Source organism: Thermobia domestica, chromosome 1, assembly GCF_964235325.1.
Source record: "Thermobia domestica chromosome 1, izTheDome1.hap1.1, whole genome shotgun sequence".
Lineage (NCBI taxonomy): Eukaryota > Metazoa > Arthropoda > Insecta > Zygentoma > Lepismatidae > Thermobia > Thermobia domestica.
Genome location: NC_137454.1, coordinates 148193797 through 148207092, shown reverse-complemented (window position 1 = coordinate 148207092; position 13296 = coordinate 148193797). Strand labels below are relative to the sequence as shown.

The window sequence follows — 13296 nt, the reverse complement described above, 5'->3', positions numbered from 1 at the left end:
TATGTAACGGGCCTTTAATTAATTTGTCATGCATGGAACGTAACTAATTGCCCCGCAGACCTTGCCGTGCGAGAGGGCCCACAAACTCCGAGGGGCCCATAGAGAGTAAGAGAAAAATGGAAAGAGGGGGTCCAAGAATCAGAAAAACAACTTTTTCTAGGGGGCCCAAATACGCATATTAATGTTTGTCCCCCCAGAAAAAATCTGTTACGGCGCTAAATATTTTATTGTTTTATTTCAGTAATGTTTCATTGAAGTTTGGTCATATGCTAATTAAAGTTTCAAATATTTAAGTTTCGCTTCCAGGTTATGACAATGACTAGAAATGAAGATTCCTGTTTTATATACGAGGGTTGGGGCAAAAGTCATGGCAACTATTTTTTTCTTGCAGATATGTGAGCGAATCACAAACTTCTATATGTCGTGTGAAAGTTCTGCAGGCATAGTGTGTATGCAGAATAACAGATGGCTCTGTGATAGCTGGTAGTAGCACAGCGAGCCCTGTGAAATCAGTCAGTTGGTGAGTGTCGTGCGAGATGGAAGTAACCCGTGTTGAGCATCGCGCTTACATCAAAATAGCCGTTCTCCGAGGCTGAAATGCGATGGAATGTCACAGTGAATTAGTGGAAGTTCTTGGGAATAATGCCCTACCATAACGGACAGTAGCATGGTGGGTAGGAAAGTTTCAGCAAGGACGTGTGTCAAACAGTGATGAGCAGCGTTCGGTACGACCTGTCAGTGTGCGGACCGACGTGGCACGTGCCGTCATCGAGCAGCTCCTGGATGAAGACAGACGATGGACGCTACTGGAGTTAGCGGAGGCAAGTGGCATAGAGAAACGGACCGTCCACAGGATATTGCGTAATGAGCTGCAACTACGCAAAATCGCATCGCTGTGGGTACCGCATGCACTGACGGAAGTTCAAAGGTGGATTTGCTATGCAATATGCTCCGACCACTTTTCACGCTAGCAACAGGACGGCGATCAATTTTTTTCACGAATAATCGCCATCGATGAATTTTGGACCATGGCATACGAACTAGAACTGAAACGTCAGTCCGCAGAGTGGTGACATGGTGGATCACCAAGGAGGCAGAAGTTCCGTCAGAATCCTTCCCCAGTCAAATTGATGGTGATCATCGCGTTTGACGTCAGGGGTGTCGTTGTTTGTCACTTTGTTCCACATGGCAGAACAGTGACCGCACAGTACTACAGGGACTTCCTGGTGCGACAGGTACGACGTGGCATTCGGGAGAAACGCCCAGATCTTGTGGACAGTGCAATAATCCTGCACGACAATGTAAAACCACATAAAACAGAGTGTGTATGCAGCTACTGCGACATTGGGGATGGGAAGAATTGGAGCACTCACCGTACTCTCCTGACATATCGCGCTGTGATTTTGATCTCATTCGAAAGGTTAAGGAACCACTATGTGGTAGGCGGTTTGCAACACGCGAGGACATTGCTAATGCTGTGCGCGAACAGGTGACCCGATTCACACATGGTGCGGCAAATGCTGAAGCGGATGGTATTCAACGTCTCCCACATCGTTGGCAGCGTGTGGTGTAAGTAGCAAGGGACTACTTTGAGCATCTTTAGGCCCAGATTTGTCATGTCAACTGTATGCGTACTGTGTTGTCATTCTTTTGCACCGTGAAGGTCATATTGCCCTGTATACTACCGTAATAATTTAGTGTGTTACGATATGTCAGTGGTATTCATTGTCCACACATGTAGTTAACACCTTGTCCTTTCGTCTGTATATGTCAGATTTTCCAACCGGACTGGTATCTTCAAGAAAAAAAAATAGTTGCCATGACTTTTGCCCCAACCCTCGTATAATTATAAAAAATATATATAATTCTTGATAATTTTAACTTATGAAGCGGTTAGAGGATAAAGGTGGTATGTAACAAACTGTTCATTTCGGGAAAACTGACTTGCACAATTTTATCCGTTAACATAGCTCCATCATTTCTAAATATCTGCACTCAGACGAGGACTCACTAAATGATGTGTACAGCAACCCACATTATGCTTGATTTTTTTGTTTAATTATGCTTTATTTTTTTCCAAATTATGCTTTATTGTTAATTTCAATCACTGTTTTACATTAATCGCGTATAATGTATAATATTTACTATACATTAAATATTCTAAATATCTTGATCTATTTCTTAATATTTTATGAAACCAGTTTCTTTCATATTTAATGAACTTTCTACTTAATGCACTGTAAAGAGATATGCATTACAGAGGTATTACATTCGACAAAAGATTATGCAGCTGAAAAGAGTAATTTTTCTGATTATCACAGGTCATAAGCCCATTCTTAATAATGGAACTCATGACAATTGAGATTAACAAAATTGATGAGTGTTCTTAAGCACACAACAGAGGGTAGTTCCCCCATTTAGATCTCTTTTCGAAGTTTATTTGATTAGAGTATCTTCGGCCAACCTCATCTCACATCTCTTCCTTAAAAGAGAGCGTCACCCTCTCAGAGGGTGTTAGCCTTCAGGCTAGCCAAAAAGCCCACCTCACGGTAGATTTGAAGTTATGGAGGCACTGGATAGTATGAAGTTAGGTTGAGTGAAGTTAAGGGAAAAATACCTATCTATGGATATATATCCGTTAATCGTGAAGGAGAAAATACCCCTCCTTCACAATTAACGGATATAATTTCTATGTGTGTGGTCCCGGGTTCAATTACCGATAGAAGTGCTTGGCTAGAACGTAAACACGATTGCGGATCCAGCTTTAAATAGTAGGTCCTGTCTCATAGCTTCAATGATGAAAAGGAGTGTTATTTTTATTTATTTATATTTTTTACACAAATACCCAGTAAAATGAAACAATCGTTGAAACTAGATTACTGCGTGCTCTCGGTACTGACAGGTTATTTCCATTGTATAATTATTTTTGTTTCCACAGAACTCAGTTAGTTTTGTACGTGTTAATATATTTTTTTTTACCTTGAATTCGTTTAAATTTAAACTTGAAGTAGTCACGCAGAATTTTCTAGTTCCGCTCACTCACTTCTCTCCTAACAAAAATAAATTAGAAGCCAATTAAACTCGCGTGCACTGAGCGTGCTTATAATCTGGCTATAAGTTCTAAAAGCAATGCAATATCTCAGAATGTAGCTTCAATGGTGTAAAGAAGGGCAACATTAAGAGCAAGTTCCTAAGAACCGAAAGTTGCACCTAATTAGAAATACTCCGTTAAGTCATTATTATCAGAAATGCAAGAAAAACAAAATGCTACATTCTTCCTTTTCTAGAATAAAATTATCTGACTATGCCACTATGTTGTTTCCACAACATTACTTGAAAACTATTATTAATACCTTTTCTTTGTTTCTATTTCAGATATCTAGGACCACAGTCCCCAATTACTCCTTTAACAAAAATGGCGTAGTATTCCAGTTCAAGGTTCTCTGAAATCCTTTCCATATAAAAACGTATGCAACATTTGGAATATTTTTCGAGTTTGTGATGCACGTAATTTAATTTTAAAAGTACCACTTTAACAAAAATTGCGTAGTATTCCAGTTTGTTTCCTGAAATCCTTTTCATATAAAAACGTACGCAACATTTGGAAGATTTTCAAGTTTTGTGATGCACGTAATTTAATTTTAAAGACACTTTTAACAAAAATGGCATGGTATTCCAGTCTGAGGATCTCTGAAATCCTTTCCATATAAAAACGTATGCAACATTTGGAAGATTTCTCGAGTTTTGTGATACACGTAATTTAATTTTAGAAATACTTCTTTAACAAAAATGGCGTAGTATTCCAGTTTGAGCTCTGAGATCCTTTTCATATAAAAACGTGTACAACATTTGGAAGATTTATCGAGTTTTGTGATGCACGTAATTTTATTCTAAAAATAAAGTCGAAATTATACTTGTATAATTTTGTTTGATTGCTTATTCAGTACCAACCGTAATTGTGATATTTTAAATAGTAAACAGAAAAGAAGTGATATCGTTCAGATAATAAAGCTGTATATTTGACACATTTTAGTTTCTATTTTTGAACCTATTTAAGAATACTACGATTTTGTAACATGGTTTTCAGAATCTTTTAATTAATATTGGAAAATATTTACTACACAGCAAGAAATGTGGTATTAAAGCTGCAGGTGTTAGAACAACTGTAAGAGATTACGATTGTTTTGTATTACATTTTTGTTGTTGTACCGCCCAAAACGTTTTAATATTGATCAAGTAAGTGTTGTAATATTGATCGACGAGGTCGATGGAAATGTAGGTGGTATAATTAGTGTCATTTGGATCCAATATATTTCAATCAAAAATGTTCTTGTACGCCTTATATCTGGAGAACTATATACAATGTAGCCAAATCCAAACCATCACTTAACTCAGTATGATGCGCTTAGAACACACGAAAACTCGATTTACGGGTCGTTAAAAAATTTTGTGGCCTCTGACCCAAAAACTAATTATTGGCCAAGATCGCAACCTTTTGATGAATTTTTTTTTGATCATTCCAGAAATTCTTGGCCAAGATCGCAATCTTTAGATCCATTTTTTTAGATCATTCCTAAAATTCTTGTTTATTATTTATTTATGAATTATATTAATATTAATCATACATTCATTGAGCTGGTTCAACAAAAAACAATCAGTAACAGTAAAATTGCTAGGGTCCTAGTGTTAACACCATAAATTGTGATCAGCAAAAGGGAGAGTGAACAAATATAAGTAATGAAGTGAATTAAATGAAATGCTCTGGAAGCCATAATTCAGACGAATGAAATTATCTTCTGTTCTTGGAGCGATTCAGGAATTGATGAAGATAGAGCAGGTCATTGTTAATAGGTAGTTACGGTGCACATGGTGGATAGATATGAGATGAAAGTTCATGCGGTCGGTAGATTGTAAAGATTTCGGGGTCAACTATATCGTGATCTAATGATTTAATGCCATGAAGTGCTGAAGGGAAGAACCGACGTAAGTGGCGGTACATCAGTATTACCGTTGCAGTGGAGGATCGAGTAACATGGGTTAGTGCTGAACGAAAAGTATGCAAATACTGCGTCTACGAAGTTGCTTGAGATGAATTAATAATGGTGGGAAGTCAATATGATCATAAAGTAATCGTGTTGGGTGCGGCAGGCTTATGTGATATGCTAGGTGTAGAGCCAGTTTTTGTAGAATCTCAGAGGTGCACATGTCCAGGCTGTATAACAATGTGTTAATGTACTCCTCATGAAGGTTTCATATGTGTTAAGTACTATGTGTTCTTAGCTCCACGTTATGTAAACTAACCACTTGAAATGATTGAGTCGGTTTTGTGCTTGACCTATGATCTTAGTGAGATGTGGAAAAAATGAAATGAAATCTTTAGTTTTACGTCCCACGTTTATGTCGGCTAGGCTAAAGAAGACCCGTATAACGTGGGTTCCTATCACCACGGCATGGCGCGTCCTCAGGTTGCGGATCGAGGAGAAGGCCTATAGATATAGAAGTTAGCTGCGAATATACTGAATAAGCAGTCGCGGACAGACAAGAAGGAGTCGTCCTCAGCTAGAGTGTTTGGGTAAAGCTAAAAATCTCATCCTGTACAAAGAAAGTCACTTGTTCAGAAACATTCACAAAAGCCTTGGACAACCACTTATCACTTGGCACGACCTCAGCAAAAGAAAATGGAAATGAGGATTGGAACATGGAATATTAGAAGTCTTTATAGGGCAGGCGCGTTAAAATCCAAACTAATGTGGGTGGAGAAAAGAAGAACACACCGCAGAACCGTATATTCCAGAACCCAACCCAATAGAAGTAGAAACCGTTATAAAGAAATTAAAGAAAAACAAATCTCCGGGTGTAGATGAAATTCCGGCTGAGTTAATTTTAGCTGGAGGCGGAAAATTGTGGAACAAGACACACAAACTCTTCTCCTTGTCTGGAACAAGGAAGAATTGCCACAAGAGTGGAAAGAACCATTCAGTGTTCCAATTCACAAGAAAGGCCACAAAACTGACTGTAATAATTATCGAGGTATTTCTCTTGTCAACATCCTATGAAATCCTTTCAAACATTCTATTCGCAAGATTGATACCATACGCAGATGAAATTATTGGAGATCATCAGTGTGGATTTAGACGAAATCGATCAACTATCGACCAAATATTTACCATTAGACAAATACTCGAAAAGAAGTGGGAATACAATACCCCGATACATCCACTATTTATTGATTTTCGAAAGGCTTACGACTCGGTTAGGAGAAAAACTTTATACAACGTTTTTACAGAACTTGGAATACCGAAAAAGCTAATTAGATTAATTAAGGTATGTTTAAATCAATCTCAAAGTCCGGGTAGGAAAATTTTTGTCCACGAGCTTTCACGTCGAAAATGGTCTGAAACAAGGAGATACGTTGTCGCCATTATCATTCAACTTTGTTCTGGGATACGCTATAAAGAAAATCAAAGATAGCAACCAGGGCCTAGAGTTGAACGGTGTTCACCAGGTTATGGCAGATGCTGATGATGTAAATTTAATAGGGAATGATACGAGAACAATAGAAAGAAATGCAGAGGTCTTATTAAACGCTTGCAGGGACATGGGTTTAGAAGTAAATACAGAGAAAAAGTACATGGAAGTGCGTCGGGACCGTAATACGGCAAATTATGGAGGCGTTAAAATATTAAATTATACTTTTGATGAAGTGGATACTTTCATATATCTAGGATCAATATTAACAGACGAAAATAATTTTCACGAAGAAATTAAATGTCGACTAAAAGAAAGGAATTCGTGCTATTATTCAGTTCAAAATCTCTTGTCGTCGCGAATTGTCGAGGAATTTGAAGCTTAAAATATATAAAACGATAATCAAGCCTGTTGTTCTGTATGGTTGCGAAACATCGTCGCTTACTCGGAAGAACACAGACTGAAAGTATTTGAGAACAAGATCCTGAGACGAATATTCGGACCCAAGAGGAACGGGAATGGAGAATGGCGGGGTCTTCATAACGACGAACTACATAATTTATACGGTTTACCAAACGTTGTTAGATTCATCAAGTCTAGGAGGCTTAGGTGGGCAGGTCATGTAGCTAGGATGGAAGAGAGCAGAAACGCTTTCAAGGTCTTGACTGGAAGACCAATCGGAAAACGACCATTAGGAAGACCTAGGAGCACATGGGAGGACAATATTAAGATGGATCTCGCAGAAATAGGAATACATAGTAGAAATTGGATCTAGTTGGCTAAGGATAGAAGTCTGTGGAGAGCTTTTGTGAACACAGCATTGAACCTCCGAGTTCCATAGGCCATAGAGTTAGTTAGTTAGTTAGGCTAAAGAAGACGGTTAGTGAGATGTGGAGTCCAAGTGAGAGTCAAAAATGACATCAAGAAAGGTAATAGTAGTTGACACGGGAGTAAGTGTATGATGGCGAAGTACATTCGGGTTTCAGTACAATCGAGAGTGGCTCTACACATTGGCGCAAATCCCGGAGGATGAGGGGGACATGTCCCCTCCAATTTCGGAACTGGCGAGGACTGTCCCTCCAATAATTCGATTTGAAATATGTTTTTTGGGGAGAAATGTGATGATTTGTGTCCGATAGTCACAAAGAAAGGTGAGATGAAACTGATGTCCCCCAGAATAAACTTCAAAATCGCTTAAAAACAAACAAACAAAAAGGATTATGGGAACGGTTCTACCCGTCCCCCACCCCCAATGTTGAAGACAGATTTGCGCTGCTGGCTCTACGTGATACATGGACTGTGCCTTGGAAGAGTTATTCAACCTCCACACATGTCTCAGGACACAAATGCGTCAATAGCTACTTGCATAGTTTCATTGAGAGATTGTACACAGGATGTTGAAGATGTTGAGAAAGTGGCAGTAACATCAGCAAATTGGAATATGGTGGTGGTATTAAGAACAAAATGTGCACTAAATATAATAAGGGAGACAAAGATGAACCCTGCGGTACGAGACAGTGCAAAAGATTCGACGCGAGAGTGTTCCATTGATAGAGACATAAGCTAATCGCCCTATTAAGGATTGCATGACTTGTATTTTCAAGATGGTACAAGGTAGTTACGAAGTTTGTATAGTAAGCCGGGATATCAAATCTGGTTAAAAGCTTTTCCCAGATCAAATATTACCAGGCAAGAAGAAAAGCCTGTATTATATTGGTTATAAGTGGCGAGATGTGATAATTGATCTAGCGTACTAAAGTGTGATCCAAATCCAACTTTGCGAATTGGAAGAAAATTATGCAAGGGAAGATTATTATCGTGCATGCGGCGGACAAGTTCGTTCCAAGATTTTGCAGAGACGACTAGTGAAGTGAGTAGGACGATAACCTTCGAATGGAAGTTTCTTTGGTTTCGGAAAAACAACTTAAGAGTAGTTCCAGTTGAGTGGGAAAACATCAGTGTGCAGAATTAAGGTATATACGAGGGTGGTTCAATAATTATTGTCCCTGACCTATAGCAGTATTATTTTTCCAAAAAGTCTTCATTCATAATAATGCACTTCTTCCACCTATGCTGTAAAGCCACTATGCCAGCTTCAAAGAAAGTCTCTGGCTGAGCCGTGAGCCATTCCTCCACAGCTTCAATAACAGCTGCATTTGAGTGAAACTTCTTCCCCTTGAGGTACTCCTTCAACTTTGGGAACAAATGAAAGTCACTAGGGGCGAGGCCGGGTGAGTAGGGAGGATGTTCCAATACATCAAAACCAGCAGCATGGATTTCGGCACCAGTAAGATGGCTTTTGTGGGCCGGAGCATTATCTTGGTGGAACAGCACTGTTCGCAGCAACATCCCGCGCCGTTTTTCCTTGATTGTTTCGCGTAACTTAGGGATTAGAGCTCTATAATAGGTCACCGTGATAGTGTGTCCAACCTCCAGGTAGTCAACATTGAGCACACCCTTCGCATCCCAAAAAATTGTGACCATAACCTTGTGTGTAAGCACCTTGAACTTGCGTGGGGGAGGCGAACTGCTGTGCCGCCACTCCATGCTCTGTCGTTTGGACTCGGGCTCATAGCGGTGGAGTCACGTCTGTCACAAATCTATCACAGAACTATTTCAGGTCTGCCCCCATTACCTCAAAACCAGCCCTTGAACATCGAACTCTGTCTTTCTGATTTTCACGAGGTAACATTTTGGGTACCCATCGCGCTGACACTTTTCTGAATCTGATGTCTGCTAACTGTTGCACCGTGATTCGCCTGTTTGCTATAATCGTATCATGCACAGCATCAATGCTTTCTGGGGTGCATTCTGTTGTTGGAGGACCAGCACCAGGTGCCTGTTGACAGCTTTCCCTGCCGTAACGAAAGTCGCCGCACTAGTTCTTTACCACCTGGTAGGAAGGAGCCCCATCACCCAACACACTGATCATGTCCTTATGAATCACTTTTGGGCTTAACCTCTTTTTCTAGAGGTACTTGATGAAAGCTCGTTCTCCATTTTTCAAGCTAGGTGCCACCACCTCTCACACCTGAAACGACAAAAAAAGAATATTAATATAGCAACTATGGTTCTGAAATTCAGCATATAGGCATCTAAGACGTTAGGCTACAATGTCCTCCATCAGCCATCCCAGCTCAAGTATTTTAAATATGCCGGGGACAATAATTATTGAACCTCCCTCGTATGTTGCTACGAAAGATTAGAAAACAAAGCGAGGCCTGTCTGATGATAACATACGTAATAGAGCCAAAGCCTGGGGCAATGTTGTGTTTACTAATATCTTCTGGATGGATCATCAGAGTAAGAGTATTATTTGGTTCTAAATTATGATTAGCAGACGGTCGATTAGAAGCAGAAGCTGTATCAGTACGTCGGTTGATAGATAATTGTAAGCAATCCGATGTATGCCAACCGGGAAGAGGTGTAAAAATATATTGAAAACAGGAAGAAAAAAATAGTAGCTTTTTCTGCTTTAGTAAGGACTGCTTGACGATTGTGAACATTGGAGTACGGCGTGCGAAGAAACTCTACCAATAAGATAATGAAACTTGCTTCTGCGTGAATATTTTGTAGGATGTGCTTCATTGGCTAATGAGTTACAATTATGAATCCAGTGGCGTTTCTTAAACACAACAATATAGTTGTGCATTATCCTTAGATAGTGGTGATGAAGCCAGTGCTTCAAGGTTACCCATAGCTAGAAATTCATGGAAAGCTCTGCGTAAGGCAGATATACATGGTAAGTATTCGAAGGCAACTTAGGTTATGTAACTAAATTTGGATTGTTGGAATGGAATGTCCTGCTTCGTCATGAACAGACACAGTAAGAGCAGTGATTGTTCGATCGAGGTCGTGTTTGCTAGGCATGATGACTGCAGTTACTACAGTGTCTAAATCGGAGCGATATTGGGCCAAATTTGCCCTTTGGTAACAAGAATTTTAATGAGGGGACTTAGGTTGAGTGCTGGGAGAACAATGAATTTCGACTTTGATAGGTAAATGATCATTACCTATGGAGACAAGAACAGATATATGGATGGACTGAGAGAGTAATGATGAGGTTATGGCTACGCCAGAAGTAGTGTTACTAGTAGGACATATAGGCTTCAGTAAAACACGAAATTCAGCCGCTGTTTCATTCTGAAGAAAATCTAGAAAGTTGTTTTTGTCACGTAGTAATTGAGTATGAATATTGAGTTCGACAATGACAATGTAATACTGTAGATTACAATGACAATGTAATACTGTAAATTGGTATCAATGTAGCGGAAGAAGTCAGTTAAAAGCTTTCCCTGGACGAGAGTAAATAACAAAGTTGGCTGTGCGGTCTCTAAAATAGACATTCGTGATTATATGTTCTGGAGAGTGAAGTGCACGTGAGACAGTAGCAGCACGATAAGGAAGATTTTGCCGAATACTAATAGCTAGAGATATGGACCAGTTGGAACGTTGTGGCTGGTATATAATATGTTACATATAGTGCAAGGATTTTCAATGAAGGATCCATTCTCAGTTACAGATCACAAGGCTAAGGACACACATCAACGTCTCCCTCAACTGCTAACCGGCTCATTCGCGAGTTCCACGAAGGTTCGACCGCGAAAGGACCAAACGTAAGTCTCGCTCCAGTGGAACCAAGCTTCACCCACAGCAAGATTCTGCAGGGTCTATTGAACGAATCACATCGGTAGCTTCTAACGCTTTCTCCGCTCCAAATCACAAATGTTAGACAAGAGTACTAGTTACACCGATCGAATACAGCACTCTCTCTCAAACTCATCTACAACATCGGAATCTGACCGGATCGACAACGGAACATTTCACACTGACGATCCTTCAGTTCCAGTTCATTCCATGCTGCTTACCAACTTCGATATGAGGTTTAATAATGATAATATGATAGCGATTCAGCTCCATAAATATCTGCCACGTACTTTTATTTCGCAAAATTGTACATATCTTTTTGGTGTCGTCCTTTATTTACACCATGCACTATTCGCATTCACAGTTTGTGTTCCTCTTCGCTGTCTTATTAAGATTACGCTTTTCTTCTTACTCTTCCTATATTTTTGATTGATTTAATTCTTATATTCTCCACAGTTAGAGTGCAGGAATGCCAGATTCAAAAAAAGAGATGTACATTTATTTTCCTGACAAAGAGTGTTTCAGATAGCTCCTTTCCACACTCTTCTTGATTGTGCCCAGCAAAATGTTTCGACAGTTAAGTCTGAAAGCTAGTTTATCTGATGCTTTCAGTTCCTTCAGTAGTTTTTCTGTCTTAAAGCCGATGTCCACGAAGATGACAAGTCATACTTTGATTTCTGCTTTTACATAGTCAATTATCCTCCGTCTCTGTCTCATATATATATATATATATATATACAGTACCTCACTACCTCAGCATGAAATAGCTACAATGCATCACTGTCATTATTCGGAATGCTGTATCATCGTGGTTCTCTTCACATGTCAATCTATACAACTGATAGAAAGGAAACAATGCTAGATTGAAAACAGAATGTCACACTTGCACACTTACGTTCCCTGACTTTCCATGACATTTTACGCAAACTGCATGATTTCCCTGACATGTTTTCATTTCCCTGACATTCCCTGATTTTTCAGAATGTGAGAACCCTGTGAAATACTCACCATTTTGTTACAATATAGACGAGTTGTTATAGCTTATTTAAAATTTGCACATGTGGTTGAGGTCTTTTGTTTCGGCATTTATTGTTAATTTTAAAAAAATCAAATACTGATACGTATTACAACTGTAACTATGACAAGAAAATCTCTAAAACCGAGTAAAGTAGTCGTTGTAAACTAAGTTTCAGATAATTTCAGTGGCGTCATTTTAGCTTCTACCAAGGGGCAAGATTATCTACCGATGTACGAGTTTTACGCTTTTTATTATTGTACAACTTATTGAAAAGCATGTGCTTGTCAAACTCAGAGGGCTGTCCCCCTACATTCTTGAAATGGCATTTGGAAAGTTCGATCTTGTGTGGAAACAATGACTTGCTTTTAAACAATGGCCATAAGCAAAATATCGAAAATCCACATTCTAGATATCCTTACTGGCAACAGTAATAAAAAATTTAAAATTTTCTTCGAGAAAATGAGCGAGTTACGGTATTTCGTATAAATTGTTACTAAGTTATTCTGTCTTGTTTTGTCGAAAGTATTTTTTAGATAGTAACTACAAATAGTTTATAATGATTATAAACGATGTGGAAACTCTTGAATTGCTCTGAAAGAAAGGCTAACTTTGAGATAGTTCGAATCCGTTTGCCACCAATAATGGTCACAAAATGTCAAAATTCTATATATTAAATTCCCTAGATATCTATATTGAAAACAGTATTTTAAAAGTTAACCGGTTTCTACAAGAGAATGGACAAGATATCGTATCGCTTAAAATGTATAAAATTGTCTTTGTTTTGCTATTTATGTCGGTTTTTCGATAATAGCTACAGTGAACATATAATGATTAGAAACGTTTTGGAAATTCTTGAATTAGTTGCTTCGAAAAAGTTGGAAATTTTTAATAAGCTAAGTTTGACTTTGAGATGGTTCGACTATTTTGTAACAATGAGCAACCTTCAACAGTGGTCACAAAAAATATCAGAATTCCACATATCCGTTCCCTTACATATCTTTGCTAGAAATATTATTTAAAAATTCAAGGTTTTCTACGAAAAAGTGGGTGAGATATTGTATCGTTTAGAATGTAGTTCCGTTTATTTCATCGTTTACAACAATGAAATTCTGATATAGGTACGAGGAGTCGGGATAATGATCAGAAAGGCTTTCGGAACTCCG

At 38.8% G+C, this 13296-nt stretch overlaps 1 protein-coding gene across 3 annotated transcripts in view; it reads left to right on the top strand.

Moving 5' to 3' along the window:
• The window catches only part of LOC145689975 (methyltransferase-like protein 27), a 110001-nt gene extending 105976 nt beyond the window's left edge, over positions 1–4025 (top strand). For all 3 annotated transcript variants that reach the window (XM_081764406.1, XM_081764415.1, XM_081764396.1), the window contains one exon: positions 3376–4025. In XM_081764406.1, the coding sequence (XP_081620532.1) occupies positions 3376–3447 (72 nt within the window). In that variant the 3' untranslated portion in view covers positions 3448–4025. The remainder of the gene's footprint in view (positions 1–3375) is intronic.
• Positions 4026–13296: the final 9271 nt, after the last annotated feature.